Raw genomic sequence first — 18,623 nt, 5'->3', positions numbered from 1 at the left:
CACACACACACACACACACACACCACAGTGTCTGCGGGAGGCAGTCGTCCAGGCATGTGGATGCCTGTTTTCTAAGGCACACAGCCATGAAATTGTGGAGATAATCCCCTGAAAAAATGATCCTTTTCTTACTATCGCCTGCAGTGGAACGTGTGGGCACAGCAGCCCTCCAACCTCAGGAGCCCGATCTGTCGCTACAGCAACAGCCGTCCATTGACTAGCTCGACATTTCCAGGAGGCACAGAATATCAGCATGCACACATAAGGGTGCTTGATTGATATTCATTTCAAATATGTTTCTCGACTCTAGGGAGGTTGAGATTTTGAGAAACAGTGCCAGGAATTGATCACACAATCAGTTTGTGAGTCCAGTGGGGAATAGAAATGAAGGTTATTGGCAGAAGTGATGAATGGAGATAAACACAAACTGTGCCTGTCCCTTTAAGAGCTGGTCCTTGGCAGGTCTGTGTTGTTAAGTGGGGAGGTGGATCCCTGCCTGTCTTTATTCTGCCTCTGTTTCTTTGACAGGATTTTTGATCAACAATCCCCTCCGTAATGTCTGCCTGATCCTGAACATGTGTCTGTGTAGCTCTATTATGTGTTTTTAATACTTTGTGAGAGCATGTGTTCTAAATCATTCTACCTGAGGACTCTTATTCAGCGGTGAGGTGACCACCTTCAGCTCAGGTGTGTAAACATACATACAGTGTATGTCGGTGTGTGTGTGTGTGTGTTTAAATTATTGTAACCTTTTCTAGACAATATCTTGCATTGTTTTGCAAATAAACCAGAATCGGGATTGCTGTTTAGGATGATACAGTACATGAAAATGTGTGTAGGCATCTTGGTGAGTTATCTAACCATCTGGATGGTGCTTTTATGTTTACGCATAATTGTGGCCTATCATTTGCATCCATCTTGGCATCTTCTTGTTCTACTTCAAACTGGATAATGAAAACATGTTGTGCCACGAACCTACATGGAAAACACACATTTCAACTACAGTAATGTAATAAGTAAGACGGTAATTACTGAATGAAACAAAACCAAGTTCATCTTCATTTTGATTAGATGGCTATCTGTCAGTAGTGCAAATTTCTACAGTGTGGGTTTGATTGAATTCTACACAAAGTGGTGACTGTTAGCATTTCAAAATCAGCCTCTATGGTCTTGTTATTGTTCACTTTACCATGTACACAATCTTTTCAATCAACAATTCTAATTGTTGGATTGCAGTCAGTATTCTGAATACTGAGATGGATGTTTTACCCTTGCCACTCTATTAGCGTTTCAGTTACATGAGGACATGCTTCCAAATACAGTTGAAGTCGGAAGTTTACATACACCTTAGCCAAATGCATTTAAACTCAGTTTTTCATAATTCCTGACATTTAATCCTAGTAAAAATTCCCTGTTTTAGGTCAGTTGGGATCACCACATTATTTTAAGAATGTCAAATGTCAGAATAACAGAGAATGATTTATTTCAGCTTTGATTTCTTTCATCACATTCCCAGTGGGTCAGAGGTTCACATACACTCAATTAGTATTTGGTAGCATTGCCTTTAAATTGTTTAACTTGGGTCAAATGCTTTCGGATAGCCTTCCACAAGCTTCCAACAACAAGTTGGGTGAATTTTGGCCCATTCCTCCTGACAGAGCTGGTGTAACTGAGTCAGGTTTGTAGGCCTCCTTCTGCCCACAAATGTTCAATAGAATTGAGGTCAGGGCTGTGATGGCCACTCCAATACCTTGACTTTGTTGTCCTTAAGCCATTTTTCCACAACTTTGGAAATATGCTTGGGCTCATTGTTCATTTGGAAGACCCATTTGCGACCAAGATGTCTTGAGATGTTGCTTCAATATATCCACATAATTTTCCTCCTCATGATGCCATCTATTTTGTGAAGTGCACCAGTCCCTCCTGCAGCAAAGCACCCCCACAACATGATGTTGCCACCCCCGTGCTTCACGGTTGGGGTGGTGTTCTTCGGCTTGCAAGCAACAGTTCTATTTTTGTTTCATCAGACCAGAGGACATTTCTCCAAAAAGTACGATCTTTGTCCCCATGTGCAGTTGCAAACCATAGTCTGCCGTTTTATGGCGGTTTTGGAGCAGTGGCTTCTTCCTTGCTAAGCAGCTTTTCATGTTAGGTCGATATAGGACTCGTTCTACTGTGGATATAGATACTTTTGTACCTGTTTCCTCCAGTATCTTCACAAGGTACTTTGCCTTTGTTCTGGGATTGATTTGCACTTTTCTCACCAAAGTTTGTTCATCTCTAGGAGACTGAACGCGTCTCCTTCCTGAGCGGTATGATGCCAGCATGGTCCCATGGTGTTTATACTTGCGTACTATTGTTTGTACAGATGAACGTGGAATCTTCAGGCGTTTGGAAATTGCTCCCAAGGATGAACCAGACTTGTGGAGGTCTACAATTTTGGGCTGATTTCTTTTGATTTTCCCATGATGTCAAGCAAAGAGGTACTGAGTTTGAAGGTAGGCCTTGAAATACATCTACAGGTATACCTCCAATTGACTCAAATGATGTAAATTAGCCTATCAGAAGCTTCTGACATCATTTTCTGGAATTTTCTAAGCTGTTTAAAGGCACAGTCAACTTATTTTATGTAAACTTCTGACCCACTGGAATTGTGACACAGTGAATTATAAGTGAAATAATCTGTCTGTAAACAATTGTTGGAAAAATTACTTGTGTCATCATGCTCAAAGTCCTTACCGACTTGCCAAAACTATAGTTTGTTAACAAGAAATGTGTGGAGTGGTTGAAAAACGAGTTTTAATGACTCCAACCTAAGTGTATGTAAACTTCCGACTTCAACTGTAGCCTCACACAAGTAGCACCTCCAATAAATTAATTATCAGACCAATTCCCACAGGAACAATTATTGAAAAATGATGTTCAAACAGTGTCTGGGGAAAATGTGATGCTGTTTCTCAACAGGAAACGTGTAAATGGTGGCAGGCTTGTGAAAGAAAGAAAACGATGGTGTCAGGAATATCACAGGAGACCCTAAAATCACACCGTGGCTTTGTCCTACAGATACACCATAGAGACAATCAGTCATTTACAGTTGCCACAGCGATAGAGCGACATTTAGCTAAAAAGACTATAAGTGAGTACAGGAGCGGGGTGAAATACAGGTCAAAGTGTTTATTATTCCTGTGATCTGAAATATAATTTGATTCAGCAGTAGAGCACAAAACAATTCTGTTATAACCAAGGGAGAAAGGGGACCGAAGGTAGGCCTTATTATTAATGAAGAGAGCTGCACTCAAGTCTCTATTTAAAGCAGGTAACAGAGTGCCTCTTGTGGAAGATCTACTGAAGTCAGACCTGTATCTGATTGATGAAGAGCCAGGGCCAGGATGAGATGTGCTGTCTGCTGTTAGTATGTCTCCTCCTCAAGCAGTTATACCCTCAGATCTCTCTGACATTTTCTATCAACAAACTGACACATGGAAAATGTATCTTCAGAAAGGAGAACAGGTGAGAAATGGAAGGATCTCATTGTCATAATGTAGATGTTGTGTCAGAAAGGCCAGGACATGTTACATTTGGCATAGTTGGTCGGGTTTTTGTGAGCGTGAGAAACAAATCCATACGATTAATTTGTTGGGGTTGTATAACATTCTTGTCAACACTTGAGCCAGAACAGACAGCATAGCTGATAATTGACATGGAATCCAGAGCGCCAATGATAATGGACAGTGGCTATTAAATGTGGCACGGTGAGAAAGCCCTCCTTATATGGCATTAAAACTCCTCTCAGGCTTCCCGTTCAAAGCAGGGCCCATGTTGGCTCTCATTAGCAGTTCACTGAACTCCATTAGGCTGTAGCAGGAACAGAGAAGGGCCCAGTTGGTGCCCACGGCCACATTCACAACGGCCATTCAACGGAATCTCAGAATGACAATTGGGAGATTACTCTGGAGGATATGAAAACTCCATCCAAGGGTAAGGCTGAAAAGTATAGCTCCCGACCACTCGCTCTTAGTTTGCTCCATTCCAGGAAGAGCTGGAAAGGTCGACTTGCCACTGCATATAAAAGTGAGGGCAGCGCCTTCATCTGGATAAGGCATTTAGATGGACCTGGATAGGACCTGGATAGGACCTGGATAGGGTCGAGTCGGCCCGACTACCAAGTGGATATCAAAAATGTAAGTTCAAGTGCTGTGTGGCAGCAATGCAAATGTGATATACCTGAGTCACAGCATACTCTAGCCTTCTAAATGGTTTAGCAGACCACTGTAAGCAAAGAGACCACGCTCACATGTCACATAGGTAACTAATAGCAACAGGATAGAAACACACACTTGGAGGAGCAAGTTTATCTACTAAGCTTAGATGCAGTATCACGGCACTGCTCTCAAGAAGCCATAATGATCATTGTTATCTTTCTAACAGAAGTTAAGTGACAGTGTGTATGATGGCCCTGAGAGAGAGGGGTGGCACTGGAATGGTGCGGTCTTTCTGTAAATGTCCAGTATTAAAGATTCACACAACAGTGTAAATTATTGAGTGAGTGTCTGTGGCCTGTCGAGCAGATCAGGTTTCTCTCAGTTTGATCTTTGGGGGGGGGGGGTTGGTAATTTCGCGTTCCTGACTAACAGCACATTTCATTTTGGTAGACTGAGTAAGCAAAGCCCCACTTCTGAGCTCGGGAACTACTGAGACATAGAGCTGAGTAATATGGGGAAAGAGGTCTAGGCTGATACAAGGTTTTGTTGGAATCAGCAGTTGTAGGTGTCTCTCTCCAGGACCAACACTTGTCGTGGGATACCATCATGTCCGAGCTGATTTATAACTGGGACACCTGGTTAAGTGTCCTTTATCAGAACGATGACAGCAGGATAAGAGTTACGAGCCAAGATGTAATGACCCTGCAAGCATCCGTGGCGGAATTTCTCACTCCTGTTCTGTAACCTTTGGAGACCCCTTTGTGGCCATAATCACGTTTGCCTTATGGTAGAGGTTTATGTCATGCCAAAGATAGATGTCCCTACATTCGAGTGTATTGGCACAAGGTAACACCCCTACAGCCTAAAGAGGAATATTCTGTGCTTGGTTTCAGATCCCGTTTGCACCATGCCTCTGAGAGACTCAGTCACCCCGCTGCTCTGGAGTTGTTGTGTACTAATGCTCATCCACCAATGCAAGGCTCAAGGTAAGGCATTTGCTGCATGTCAATTGGTGCCCTCAAGTAAGTCAGTGGCTCATTGCTAGCCAGTAGCCATCCACTACAGAAGTGGATGTATACCGGTGTGTACTTATTATAGTACATATATGGGAACTGATACTGTATGCTGGGTAACTATCGGATTTAATCCAAAGGCACAATACAATTTCTGCTTGTTGATAAAAGTTAACAAAACTCTGTTAAAAACATGCATCATAAGTAGTTTGATCAATAATTTTGAAATAAAATATAAGTAAATCTAGAAAAGCAACTTAAAGGAGCACACTTAATAATAAAAAATATGCATATATTTTTGCGTGCAATAACGATGCTTTAGATCCGACTCAATAAAACAATGTTGAAAGCATGAAGTACAAAGATTCTTAACTGTATTTCAATTTAAACTTTGAACATTGCTGGCTGTGCGTGAAGAATCATGCACGGAAGGGCAGGGACTGTTTAGTTTATTAGGGTTCGCATTAGCTACTTCACGTGCAGCAGCTACTCTTCCTGGTGTCCACGTAAAACATACAAATACATGACAAAGTACAGAACAGTAATAGACAAGAAAAACATAAAATATGACATTACATTCAAAAAACAAAAACAAACATTTTATATATATATATATATATATATATATATATATATACATATATATATACACACACATACATATATATATATATATATATATATACACACACACATACATATATATATATACACACACATATATATATATACACACACATACATATATATATATACATATACATATATATATATATATACATATACATATATATATATATATATATGGGAAAGACACCAAGAGACAACAGTAATACTATTTACACACTATTCATATATACTGTGAGGACACACACACACTCTAACACACATATTGTTTTGTATTGCTTTTATTATTTTTAGTTGTTGTTGTGTTGTTTGTATATTGTTGTGTTTTACATTTCTGGGATTTTCCTTGTCTATCTGTGTTTTGTTACTTGTTTTGTCTTTTTTTTGTGGACCCCAGGAAGAGTAGCAGCTGTTTCTGCATTGCAGTGTTGAATCAGTCATAATCTGCCCTCAGTATGGAGTGCAATAGCAGAGAACTTTTTCTTTCCTTCTCCCTCGTGAACTCAACTGTGAAATTCCTGTCTGGTTACAGAATGTGATTCATTTTTGCGTTGGCCCCTTGGGATGAGAAGGGGAGCCGTGATGTGGTATGAGGCATTGTGTCAAGAGGTGTGTGACACGTGTCAGAGAACAGATGTCTGACCCTAGATCGAGCGGCAGGAAAGCCCTCTGTGTCACAGCAGTAGCTACTAGCCATGGGGTTTGCGTTAAGGATAAAGGGTCGAACAGTCCGTCTGTGTCTTTAGGCCCCGCCAGGAGCCTCAGAGCCAGGGGATGGCGGCTGATGATCCCTACTCGGCCGTCTTGCCTAAATATTTTTCTAGCGCCACAAGCAGCTGAGTGGATCCAGAGATTAAATGATCCTTAATTTCTCAGGGATCTTGTTACGACTCCATCATCTCCTTCAGACACTGGCGGCCCTTCGCACGTCCCTCCTCACCTCCCCTTCCTCCTCAATCTGAACTCAGGGCACACACACGTTCACACACTCCTTGGAGCTTGGGCTGGTGGCAGGCACACGGCCTGTCTGGGGATCAAAATGGAGGAAACCCAAACCTGTACTGTGTGTATGACTGGCACCAGAGCTCTGGCCGGGGGGGAGGATGGGGGGGGGGGAGATAAAGTTTCACGGCCAGGGTTAAATTTAGATCCCCCTGGTTAAACACGGAGAGACTCGTGTGAACTACCCCCCCAGAGGAGCACTGGGGAGCTTGCAGGCACTGGGGGCCAGCCTAGGGAAGAAAATAGCACCTGTCCCCCCCATGATTAGATGGCAAATCAGAAGCTCTTAAATAACACTGCTCCAGACAAAGGGCATTGTGTTTAACAGTTGGTGGTCCAGTCATTATTTCCGTGATTATCATGGTGATACATAAGCTGGTGACAAGGCGCTGTCCAAGGCCTGGATACGTACGATATCACCAACAAGCATTCTATGAATGACAAGTTGACAACTTACAGTATACTGTATATACCGTTACACAGTTGTCATTATTTCTATTTTGACAATGCTTATACTATACTGATTTTTTTTGTTATCTTGCTCAATAGGTCGCAATTGTAAATGAGAACTTGTTCTCAACTTGCCTACCTGGTTAAATAAAGGTGAAATAAAATAAAATAAATCAAAATAATCAAGCAGCTGGGGACTTCGTCCTGATTAGTTCAGGACTATTTATCCTGATTCCAAGTCTTCCAGGAATCAGGCTGTTGCTGATTCTGAGCCCTAGGCCTATTTGGGGTCGTGTGTGCCTTTATGGTTCCTGTCTTAGCAGAGCCGGAGGGAACTTATTACAAACACACAGAGTTCACCACAGGGACAGGGAATGGGGCAGACCAGACAGGCTTCCCTCGCAAACAGTGGCTGGGATTGGGCCACTCTGACTTGCTGCAGGGCCAGCAGCAAAAATGAGAGGCAGGCTGCTGTACATGCCAGGAGGCTGACTTGTCTCATCAGTCTATCCACACTCTGCAGTGATCAGACGGCTGTCTGTCTGTGCACCATGGCCTGCTCATTCCCTCCCTATGGACATGTGCCTTTGACGCACCCCCATCCTGCATACTCCTCCTCTCTGTCCCCTCTCACTCTCTTCTCAATCATTGTGATGCTCACTGTGGCCCAACTCTTCCATCCCCTTAAACTCTCTATGTGTCTTTCTTCCTGCCAGATGTAACACAGTTCACACAGCACTTCAAGAGGCTTTGAAGTTTACTCTAATAAAAGGGAAATACAATGGCCTCCATGTAGCTTTAACACTAGGGAGGATGATAAATCAGAGAGCTCTCTGCTCTTCAGCAAATAACAGAAATATACTCCCATCCTAACCTGAGGCACTGGCAGCATGGGATAAATGGCATCTGAAGGATTGTTGATGGTGTGTACTGTGACATCCTCCGTGCCATTTCAGGACAATGTACAGGCCAGGCAAATGGCTGGATCAGGGGTCAATTCAACAGTAATTGCTTTGCTTTGCGTACACAGTAGCATTTAAACCAATTTATTTCCCATGGTCCTATAAAATTGCTAAATGTTTCTAGATAGACATACATATGTATGGGCATGTTTAATTAGATTCAGCCCCAAGTCATATAAGATGCCACATCTCTTAATGCGTGTTGAATGCAACATGCTTTTAAATTAGCACAGTTTCATTTTTGAATGCCAAAAAAATAAATAAGGTCTCTGAAAATATAACAGCTTACTGCAGTATTCCCCATTGTCAGTGGGATTTATTGTTTTAATAAACTTCCCTGTTTAGAATACATGAGCTAATACTGGGCTTTCCCAGCTGTCTGCATTTAGGAGATGACGGTTTCTGAACTGCTTCACCATTCTCAGATAACAGTTAGTACTTCTCAGCTGTTCCCGCGATGGCGATGGGAAAGCCAAGCCTTTCATTGTTCAAGGTCCGCCATGTTCCCACGGACACAGGGCTTACCGCAAGCCCACTGTCGTGTTGTTCATGGAAAATGCCTGCCATTCCACATCAAACCAATGAGCGTCTGCATTGTATGCACACGCAACCGCAGGATAAACCAATTGTCTTCTGGTACAGATTATAATCGCCAAAGTTACAACTATTCTAAATGTTGAGATGTGAAAACGGAACACAAGGAAGAAATATAGTCTGTTTAGCTGAGAAACTAAAGCTAACAACACAGGCTATACTGAAACATTTCCTACTGTATATTAAAGACAGGATTTGTACACGTTACTGTTTAGGAACAGAAATGGAATATAGGCTGCTGTAAAAATCCCTCAAAGTCCACCTCTCTATAGTGAGAGGGTTTTGGATGTGTATAGTACTACGGTGTGGGACTCCATCATCTCCTTCAGACTGTTTGTGAATTCCAGTGGGGTTTGGGCAGAGTTTGTGCGGGTGGAGACATGACTGCACGGCATTCCTCTCCTCCCACCGCACACGTTCCCCTCGTGCTGCTGACTGCTACACACGCACCCCACACACCCTACCTGGCAAACCCCCATTATTTACCAAAGCCAAATGCAGACAGTACATTGGTATGCCTAAGGCCAGCCAAATCCACTAGTAACAACTGTGGACAATAACAGATGACTCACATATCCCTTTAGCAGAAGTTCAAATGCTTGCCAGTTTAAGGGGACGTTTGATAACTCAGCAATGCAGCTGTATTTTCCTTTCTGAAACCAATACCATATAACTCATAGTCAGATACAATCATATGAAACCCCAAGTCAAATCAAACTGTGTGCCTCGTCATGTGGGCTTCGTCGAACCTCGTCACCACTCTCCCAGAAATCTGGCTGGTGCACGAGGCTGGCTTCGATTGACATTTTTTTTTCTCACTGTTGTTTCATCGTAACAAATGAGTCGCCCTGTAAAAGGCAGATTCTCAGATGCCTGTCTGTCTGTCTGAGCAGCAGCTCAAAGTTCCCCAGCAGTTGCACTGAGGAGTCATCGCACAGTCTCCGTGGAAGACAAGCTCTTGTAAAGTAACACTGTGCACACGGACGACCGACTGCCTAGGGTTAGAGGTCAAAGTGTCCTCAGCGTCCCATCGAGCCCTGAAACCCCTCAAGCATCACTCAAACAGCGGTCATTCAGATAAACTTATTCTGACTTTACAATTATCAAACCACGAGTGTATTTCTCAGATACTGTTGTGGTAGAAATAGTTGTGGTAGAAAATGTATTCGCTTGGGATAAATGGCATATATTATATTAGGAATAAACACCCTGAATTCAATTGAGTTTTATAGAGCATAAAATGTATTTATTATCAGCAGCTGGAGAGAAAAAAAATCTGTGGGGTACATGCATACAAACAGCAGAAATATCACAGATAAGGCAAATGAATCTGTTCCGCGGATAATAGCCATATCTAATCAATGACAAGTATTAAGTCTGAACGTCAGGATATTACTGGTACATCTGGGATCTTTCTCTGAAATGAGTGTTTCTTTCTCTTGCAGCTCTAAACTGCACGTGTAATGTGACCAATAGTCGGTGTGACGAGAATGCGGTGTGCAGGTAAGGAGAAACTTGATGGAAGATGCATCCATCTTGAATATGTCTAAAATATGATACAGTGCCTTCGGAAAGTATTCAGACCCCTTGACTTTTTCCACAATTTGTTAGGTTACAGCCTTACTCTAAAATGTATGAAATTGTTGTTTTTCCTTATCAATCAACACACAATGCCCCATAATGACAAAGCAAAAACAGCTTCTTAGACATTTTTGCTCATTTATAAAAAGTTTAAACAGAAATATCACATTTACATTAATATTCAGACCCGTTCCTCAGTACTTTGTTGAAGCACCTTCGGCAACAATAACAGCCTCGAGTCTTCTTGGGTATGACTCTACAAGCTTGACACACCTATATTTGGGAAATTTCTCCCAATCTTCTCTGCAGATCTTCTCAAGCTCTGTCAGTTTGGATGGGGAGCGTTGCTGCACAGCTATGTTCAGGTCTCTCCAGAGATGCTCGATCAGGTTCAAGTCCGGGCTCTGGCTGGGCCACTCAAGGACATTCAGAAACTTGTCCCAAAGCCACTCCTGCGTTGTCTTGGCTGTGTGCTTAGTGTCGTTATCCTGTTGGAAGGTGAACTTTCGCCCCAGTCTGAGGTCCTGAGCGCTCTGAAGCAAGTTTTCATCAAGGATCACTCTGTACTTTGCTTCGTTCATCTTTGCCTCGATCCTGACTAGTCTCCCAGTCCCTGTCACTGAAAAACACCCCCGCAGTATGATGTTGTCACCATGCTTCACCGTAAGGATGCTGCCAGGTTTCCTCCAAATGTGACACTTGGCATTCAGGCCAAAGAGTTGAATCCTGGTTTCATCAGACCAGAGAATCGTGTTTCTCATGCTCTGAGAGTCTTTAGGTGCCTTTTGGAAAACTCCAAATCGGCTGTCATGTGCCTTTACTGAGGAGTGGTTTCCGTCTGGTCACTCTACCATAAAGGCCTGATTGGTGGAGTGCTGCAGAGATGTTTGTCCTTCTGGAAGGTTCTTCCATCTCCACAGAGGACCTCTGGAGCTCTGTCAGAGTGACCATCGGGTTCTTGGTCACCTCCCTGACCAAGGTCCTTCTCCCCCTATTGCTCAGTTTGGCCGGGAGGCCAGCTCTAGGAAGTTTATTGGTAGTTTCAAACTTCTTCCATTTAAGAATGATGGAGGCCACTGTGTTCTTGGGGACCTTCAATGCTGCCTAAATTGTTTGGTACCCTTCCCCAGATCTGTGCCTCGACACAATCCTGTCTCGGAGTTCTACAGACAATTCCTTTGACCTCATGGCTTGGTTTTTGATCTGACATGCACTGTCAACTGTGGGACCTTATATAGACAAGTGTGTGCCTTTCAAAATCATGCCTTTCCAAATCAAATCAATTGAATTACCTCAGGTAGACTCCAATTAAGTTGTAGAAACATCTCAAGGATGATCAATGGAAACAGGATGCACCTGAGCTCAATTTCGAGTCTCATAGCAAAGGGTCTGAATACTTATGTAAATAAGGTATTTCATTTTTTTTTGCAAACATTTCTAAAAACCTGTAGATTGCTGAGGATTTTTCTTATTTAATCCATTTTAGAACAAGGCATTAACATAACAAAGTGGAAAAAGTCAAGGGGTCTGAATACTTTTCGAATGCACTGTATATCTTAATGTGTTGCCTATGACAAGCATACAGTTGAAGTCGGAAGTTTACATACACTATAGCCAAATACATTTAAACTCAGTTTTTCACAATTCCTGACATTTAATCCTTGGAAAAATCCCTGTCTTAGGTCAGTTAGGATCACCACTTTATTTTAAGAATCTGAAACATCAGAATAATAGTAGAGAGAATTATTTATTTCAGCTTTTATTTCTTTCATCACATTCCCAGTGGGTCAGAGGTTTACATACACTCATTTAGTATTTGGTAGTATTGCCTTTACATTCTTTAACTTGGGTCAAACGTTTCAGGTAGCCTTCCACAAGCTTCCCACAATAAGTTGGGTGAATTTTGGTCCATTCCTCCTGACAGAGCTGGTGTAACTTAGTCAGGTTTGTAGGCCTCCTTGCTCGCACACGCTTTTTCAGTTCTGCCCACCTCATTTTCTATAGGATTGAGGTCAAGCTAATACCTTGACTTTGTTGTCCTTAAGCCATTTTGCCACAACTTTGGAAGTATGATTGGGGTCAATGTCCATTTGGAAGACCCATTTGCGACCAAGCTATAACTTCCTGACTGATGTCTTGAGATATTGCTTCAATATATCCCCATCATTTTACTTCCTCATGATGCCATCTATTTTGTGAAGTGCACCAGTCCCCCCTGCAGCAAAGCACCTCCACAACATGATGTTGCCACCCCTGCTTCACAGTTGGGATGGTGTTCTTCGGCTTGCAAGCATCCCCCTTTTCCCTCCAAACATAACAATGGTCATTATGGCCAAACAGTTCTATTTTTGTTTCATCAGACCAGAGGACATTTCTCCAAAAAGTACAGTTGCAAACTGTAGTCTGGCTTTCTAATGCAGTTGCAAACTGCAAACTGTAGTCTCGCTTTTTAATGGCAGTTTTGGAGCAGTGACTTTTTCCTTGCTGAGCAGCCTTTCAGGTTATGTCGGTATAGGACTCTTTTTTACTGTGGATATAGATACCTTTGTACCTGTTTCCTCCAGCATCTTCACAAGGTCCTTTGCTGTTGTTCTGGGATTGATTTGCACTTTTCGCACCAAAGTACGTTCATCTCTAGGAGACAGAACGCTTCTCTTTCCTGAGCGGTATGACACCTGTGTGGGCCCATGGTGTTTTTACTTGGGTACTATTGTTTGTACAGATTGACGTGGTATCTTCAGGCGTTTGGAAATTGCTCCCAAGGATGAACCACACTTGTGGATGTCTACAACAACAAAAATGATGAGGTCTTGGCTGATTTCTTTTGATTTTGCCATGATGTCAAGCAAAGAGGCACTGAGTTTGAAGGTAGTACTTGAAATACATCCACAGGTACACCTCCAATTGACTCAAATTATGTCAATTAGCCTATCAGAAGCTTCTAAAGCCATGGCATCATTTCCTGGAATTTTCCAAGCTGTTTAAAGGCACAGTCAACTTAGTGTATGTAAACGTCTGACCCACTGGAATTGTGATACAATGAATTATAAGTGAAATAATCTGTCTGTAAACAATTGTTGGAAAAATTACTTGTGTCATGCACAAAGTAGATGTCCTAACCGACTTGCCAAGACTATAGTTTGTTAACTAGAAATTTGTGGAGTGGTTGAAAAACGAGTTAATGACTCCAACCTAAGTGTATGTAAACTTCCAACTTCAACTGTATATGACAAACACATAAAGCCATCATCCAGATATTCTGGTGTCAATTATGTCCTTTAGAGCGGTTCGCACTCACAAAATCTATGGAGTATTTCTACGAAAGAACATTCTACGAATGTTCATATTTATGTGCCTCACAGATGCTGTACAGAGCAGCGCATTGCAAAAGTTATTTTGTTAAGTATGGGCGCCCTCCTGTGTCCATTGCGGAGGGTAAGAGTGGCCCTGCAATTTTTGATTATGCCACTGTATATAACTGTATATCAGTGGAGGCTGCTGAGGGGAGGCTCATAATAATGGCTGGAATGGAGTGAATGGAATGGCATCAATCCATGTATTTGATGTGTTTGACACCATTCCATTGATTCCGCCCCAGCCATTACCATGAGCCCATCCTCCCCAATTAAGGTGCCACCAACCTCCTGTGCTGTATATCTCCATCATGAGGCTCTGTTGGCTATAGAGTTGAGAGCTGATCTAATTGCTCTATTCCAGGTGTGACCCGGGTTGGGAGGGGCAGCAGTGCAACATCTGTGTGAGAATGCCAGGCTGTGTCCATGGATCATGTCATCAACCTTGGCAATGCACCTGCGAGCCTGGATGGGCAGGGCGCTTCTGCTACAAAGGTGACAGAAAATCTTTGTATGTATCAGACCATGATAATTGTATTTATTCAGTGAGTGGTAGAGCAGTACGTATTCACCACTTCTCTCCTCTGCTTCAGATGTCCATGTGTGTACAAATGAGGCACCTTGTCAGAACGGTGCCACTTGTTACGTCAACGTTTCAGGGGAATACTCCTGCCTCTGCCCCGAGGGATTTCACGGGAGGAACTGCGAGCACAAGACAGGACCCTGTCATAAGACCGGCAGGTGAATTCAATTAGCAACACACTCGAAAACAATCTATGGAACAAGTTTGTCTCAGGCCTGCTTCTTCTGCCTTAATCAAAACAAATCACAAGTTCAACCCCAACCAGTGACTCAACTAGTGGTCATTTTAGACTTTTCAATGGGAAACTAGTTACACTATTAGTGTGTGTAAATTACAATCAATCAGTTGTTCTCTCAATGAGTGTGTTTCAGTGTGTCCCAGCTGGTCCCCTGATGGCAGTCAAAAACATGCAGACTGGCACGGGCCACGTAGCAGCCTGGTCAATTTGTATCCACTGCAATCATGTGATTTAATGGGCTTATTATCGGCCAAGTGAGTGGCCTCTAGTGCTAAGAAACACATTGAAGCCAGGCATCTACACTACAGCCCCCATGGAGTTCCCAAATCACTGGCTAAACGGTTACCAGGGAAACCATACAGGCCAAGGCACAGACTCTGGGGCAGATTTGTCTTAAAGTGCCAAATCAATGCCTGATTGAATGTAATCACTGATCATCACAGAGTAAGCGGCACACATTTACTTACAAATCAGTTGGATGTCCAGGCCCATATGAACAGGCTTGGGTTAAGTAATCAATTCAGCACTGAAAATCTATTCAGATCATTTACCTCAGGGTTTTTAGTCCTTATGTTGTCTTTATCTTTCAGGTCTTCGTGTAAGAATGGCGGGCAGTGTGAGGACAGTGGCGGTTATGCTCCAGAGCTCTCCTGCCGCTGCCTGGCAGGCTTCACCGGGCCACGTTGCGAGAACAACATGGACGACTGCCTGATGCGCCCCTGTGGTAACGGTGCCACCTGCCTGGATGGCATCAACCGCTTCTCCTGCCTCTGTCCCGAGGGCTTCACGGGCCGGTTCTGCACCGTCAACCTGGATGACTGTGCCAGCCAACCTTGCCTTAATGGAGGGCGCTGTCTGGACCGTGCCAGCACCTTCCACTGCCTCTGCAAGCCTGGGTTCACTGGCAGGACCTGCGAGGTGACCTTAAGGAGCCCAGAGAGCCAAGCGCCCATAAGCAGCTCCCATGACTGGGCTGGGGGAGGTGGGGGATTGGGAAGGGTAACTCAGTCCAGGCCAGACCAGGACATCACGAGGGGGGACAATAATAGTGGAGACAGGCTGCTTAAGATCTCTGTGAAGGAGGTTGTGACCCAGTGGGGGTCGTCTGGCCTATCAGAGGTGCAGCTCATCACCCTCCTGGTGCTGGGGGGCATGACACTTGCCGTGGTGGTGCTCACGGCTGGCCTGGTGCTGAGGGGACATTGGCAGGACCACTGTGCAAGCTGCAGGTGCGGCTCCACCCCCCACCTGCACCCGCTGAAACACCGAGACCGCCAGCCACCCCCGCAGAGCCACCTAGTCACAGTGGAGCAGGAGTGTAAGATCAGCTTCCTGCACACGCCCACAGCCCCAGAACTGGAGAAGAAGAAACTGAACACTGAGGTGATTTAGGTTATGTTTACTACCTCCACAGCCCTGAACACAGGACACAGACTGCTCTCAGCAGAGGGAAAGCCATGCTTTTATCCCAGCCCTGCCCCCATGACTGATTTTCTTCAGTACTGACAGTCAAAATAAAGATAACATACCGACCTAGGTATCGAAACCTAAAGAGACGCAGGACCAAGAAGGGACCAGTGGGTCTGTTCAAGGGTAAAGGAGTGTCAAACACATTCTCTTAACAAAAGGAGCGTAGTCCTAATATTATGGATTATTTGTTGACCAGAGGGGTAAAGCGGAGGTACATCATGAGAAATATACTCAAGTCCTTTGGTTACTTGTCACAGACAACCAATGTGTAATTTGTCCGTCCACAAAATCAGATGATTTGATTTGTTGGCATGAACTGCATGTAAGACAGGCCTACTGACAGACAGCTTTGGAATGCAAGCCGAGACAATGCCCTTGTTATGTCAACCTAATTGGTGTACTGGTATTTGTCACTGCTGTTCTCGTCACGATATTAGGCCAAAATGTTAGACATGAATGAATATACCCATATTTTTCCAAATGGGCTCTGACCTCGGAACAAGCTCTGCAAGTGAGCCGAATTCAGACATGCAGACAAATGATTGCCTGAATTCATGTTGTTTTAACAAGATCTGCAACACCTCAACACCTACTTAATTTAAGTAACTGTTCAGTGATTCCAGATTTCTATGAAATATGACCTATAATTAATTACAATATGAGTAAAATAGTTTTCCTTCCAAAAAAGTGTAATTATGTATGTAAAGAAATCTTATTTTCTGTGTTGGAATGGTGTGGACGTACCCCATAGAGTTAGATAGAGGCACGGGCATTGCCATTTAGGGCTTTCAACATTTTAAGGTAGTCAACAGGGTTGTACATTCTATGGGTTACGGAAGGATGACATGATTCCATCCAGGTCATCAGGAGGGATCAGCCAATGAATTATACTTGTGAGAAAACACTAGGTGGCCGTATGTACCTTTTCAGTTTGTTTGTCAACTCATAGAAGTAGTAGAAGAATATTGACTACTTCAAAATAAATATGTCCTTAATGGCGCTGCCTGTACGCTCACAGATGCCATCACGGGATATACACTGAGTGTACAAAACATTAGGAACAGGTCTCCTGGGTGGCACACTGGTCTAGGGCACTGCCTTGCAGTGCTAGCTGTGCCACCAGAGTCTCTGGGTTCGTGCCCAGGCTCTGACGCAGCCGGCAGCGGCAGGGAGGTCCGTGGGGCGACGCACAATTGGCCTAGCGTCGTCCGGGTTAGGGAGGGTTTGGCCGGTAGGGATATCCTTGTCTCATCACGCAATAGCGACTCCTGTGGCGGGCCGGGCGTAGTGCACGCTAATCAGGTCGCCAGGTGCACAGTGTTTCCTCCGACACATTGAGGCTGGCTTCCGGGTTGGATGCGCGCTGTGTTAAGAAGCAGTGCGGCTTGGTTGGGTTGTGTTTCGGAGGACACATGGCTTTCCCGTGCGGGAGTTGTAGCGATGAGACAAGATAGTAACTACTAACAATTGGATACCACGAAATTGGGGAGAAAAGGGGATAAAATTAAAATAAAACATTAGGAACCCCTGGCCTTTTATTTCTAATCAGTGTAGTTGAAGGTTAGGAGACAGGTTAAAGAAGGATTTTGAAGCCTTGAGACATGGATTGTGTTTGTGCCATAGAGGGTGAATGGGCGAGACAACAGATTTAAGTGCCTTTGAACAGGGTATGGTGCCAGGCGCACCGGTTTGAGTGTGTTTTCACGCTCAACAGTTTCCCATGTGTATCTAGAATGATCCAAAGGACATCTAGCCAACTTGACATAACTGAGGGAAGCATTGGAGTCAGCATGGGCCAGCATCCCTGTGGAACGCTTTCGACACCTTGTAGAGTCCATGCCCTGACAAATTTAGGTTTTTCTGAGGGAAAGATGTTCCTAATGTTTTGTACACTCAGTGTATATAAAGATGATATCTCGATCTATCACTGTGGACAACAACAGAATGATGTGAGTGTATACCGGTCATTAAAAATATTAATGTGTAGACCGCTGATTGGAAAACTCATTCTTCTATGAGGAAATAGCAAGCATTTTTTAAATATTCTGTTTGAGATACACGTTTGAGGTGGGGACTTCATGTTTTTTTAATTTATTTATGCTTTGGCCACATGAGTATAGAATGAGTAAACAACATTATTTGGGTATTAGTTAACATAATATGACTTTTAAGAGTGAAATTTTCACTGGACAGTTACTTTAAATTATAATTGTATCATTTTGTAAAAAGTAATATTCTGTCAACACTGAAAATGAATTTGTGACCTGTTTACTTTTGTATGGTGTTTAATAGTGAATAACAATATGGATTTGCTTAACAGTATTCTGAAGCTGTACATTTAATTTATTTCTGTAATTTATTATAGAATGTGGTCTATTTGCAATGAGTCTTATTTTTTTATACTGAATTGTCTGCAATAAAGTTGTGAACTGTTTTCTGTACAAAGTGCTGCAATGACTGCCAAAAATGCTTCCAATGCAGTGTAGATAGAGCCAGGATACAGATAACAGGTACAGAAGATCTAAGAACACATACCTGGCTTTATCCC

General features: G+C 43.3%; 1 protein-coding gene across 1 annotated transcript; it reads left to right on the top strand.

Annotated features, from left to right (window-relative positions):
• The first annotated feature begins 526 nt into the window (after positions 1-526).
• dlk2 (delta-like 2 homolog (Drosophila)) lies at positions 527-17,281 on the top strand. The gene is made up of 6 exons (XM_046357902.1): positions 527-687; positions 5,096-5,188; positions 10,296-10,353; positions 14,149-14,279; positions 14,378-14,525; positions 15,196-17,281. The coding sequence occupies exons 2-6, from the start codon at positions 5,110-5,112 to the stop codon at positions 15,995-15,997; spliced, it is 1,218 nt and encodes a 405-aa protein (XP_046213858.1). The 5' UTR covers positions 527-687; positions 5,096-5,109; the 3' UTR covers positions 15,998-17,281.
• Positions 17,282-18,623: the final 1,342 nt, after the last annotated feature.

Source organism: Oncorhynchus gorbuscha, linkage group LG08, assembly GCF_021184085.1.
Source record: "Oncorhynchus gorbuscha isolate QuinsamMale2020 ecotype Even-year linkage group LG08, OgorEven_v1.0, whole genome shotgun sequence".
Taxonomy (NCBI): domain Eukaryota; kingdom Metazoa; phylum Chordata; class Actinopteri; order Salmoniformes; family Salmonidae; genus Oncorhynchus; species Oncorhynchus gorbuscha.
This window is presented reverse-complemented; position numbering and strand designations above follow the sequence as displayed.

Excerpts from the sequence above, each read along its gene's own strand:
- dlk2 (XM_046357902.1), top strand. The coding sequence starts at position 5,110 with ATGCCTCTGAGAGACTCAGTCACCCCGCTGCTCTGGAGTTGTTGTGTA. Across the intron at positions 5,189-10,295 it reads CCACCAATGCAAGGCTCAAG|CTCTAAACTGCACGTGTAAT; the intron begins GTAAGGCATTTG and ends TTTCTCTTGCAG. Across the intron at positions 10,354-14,148 it reads GACGAGAATGCGGTGTGCAG|GTGTGACCCGGGTTGGGAGG; the intron begins GTAAGGAGAAAC and ends GCTCTATTCCAG.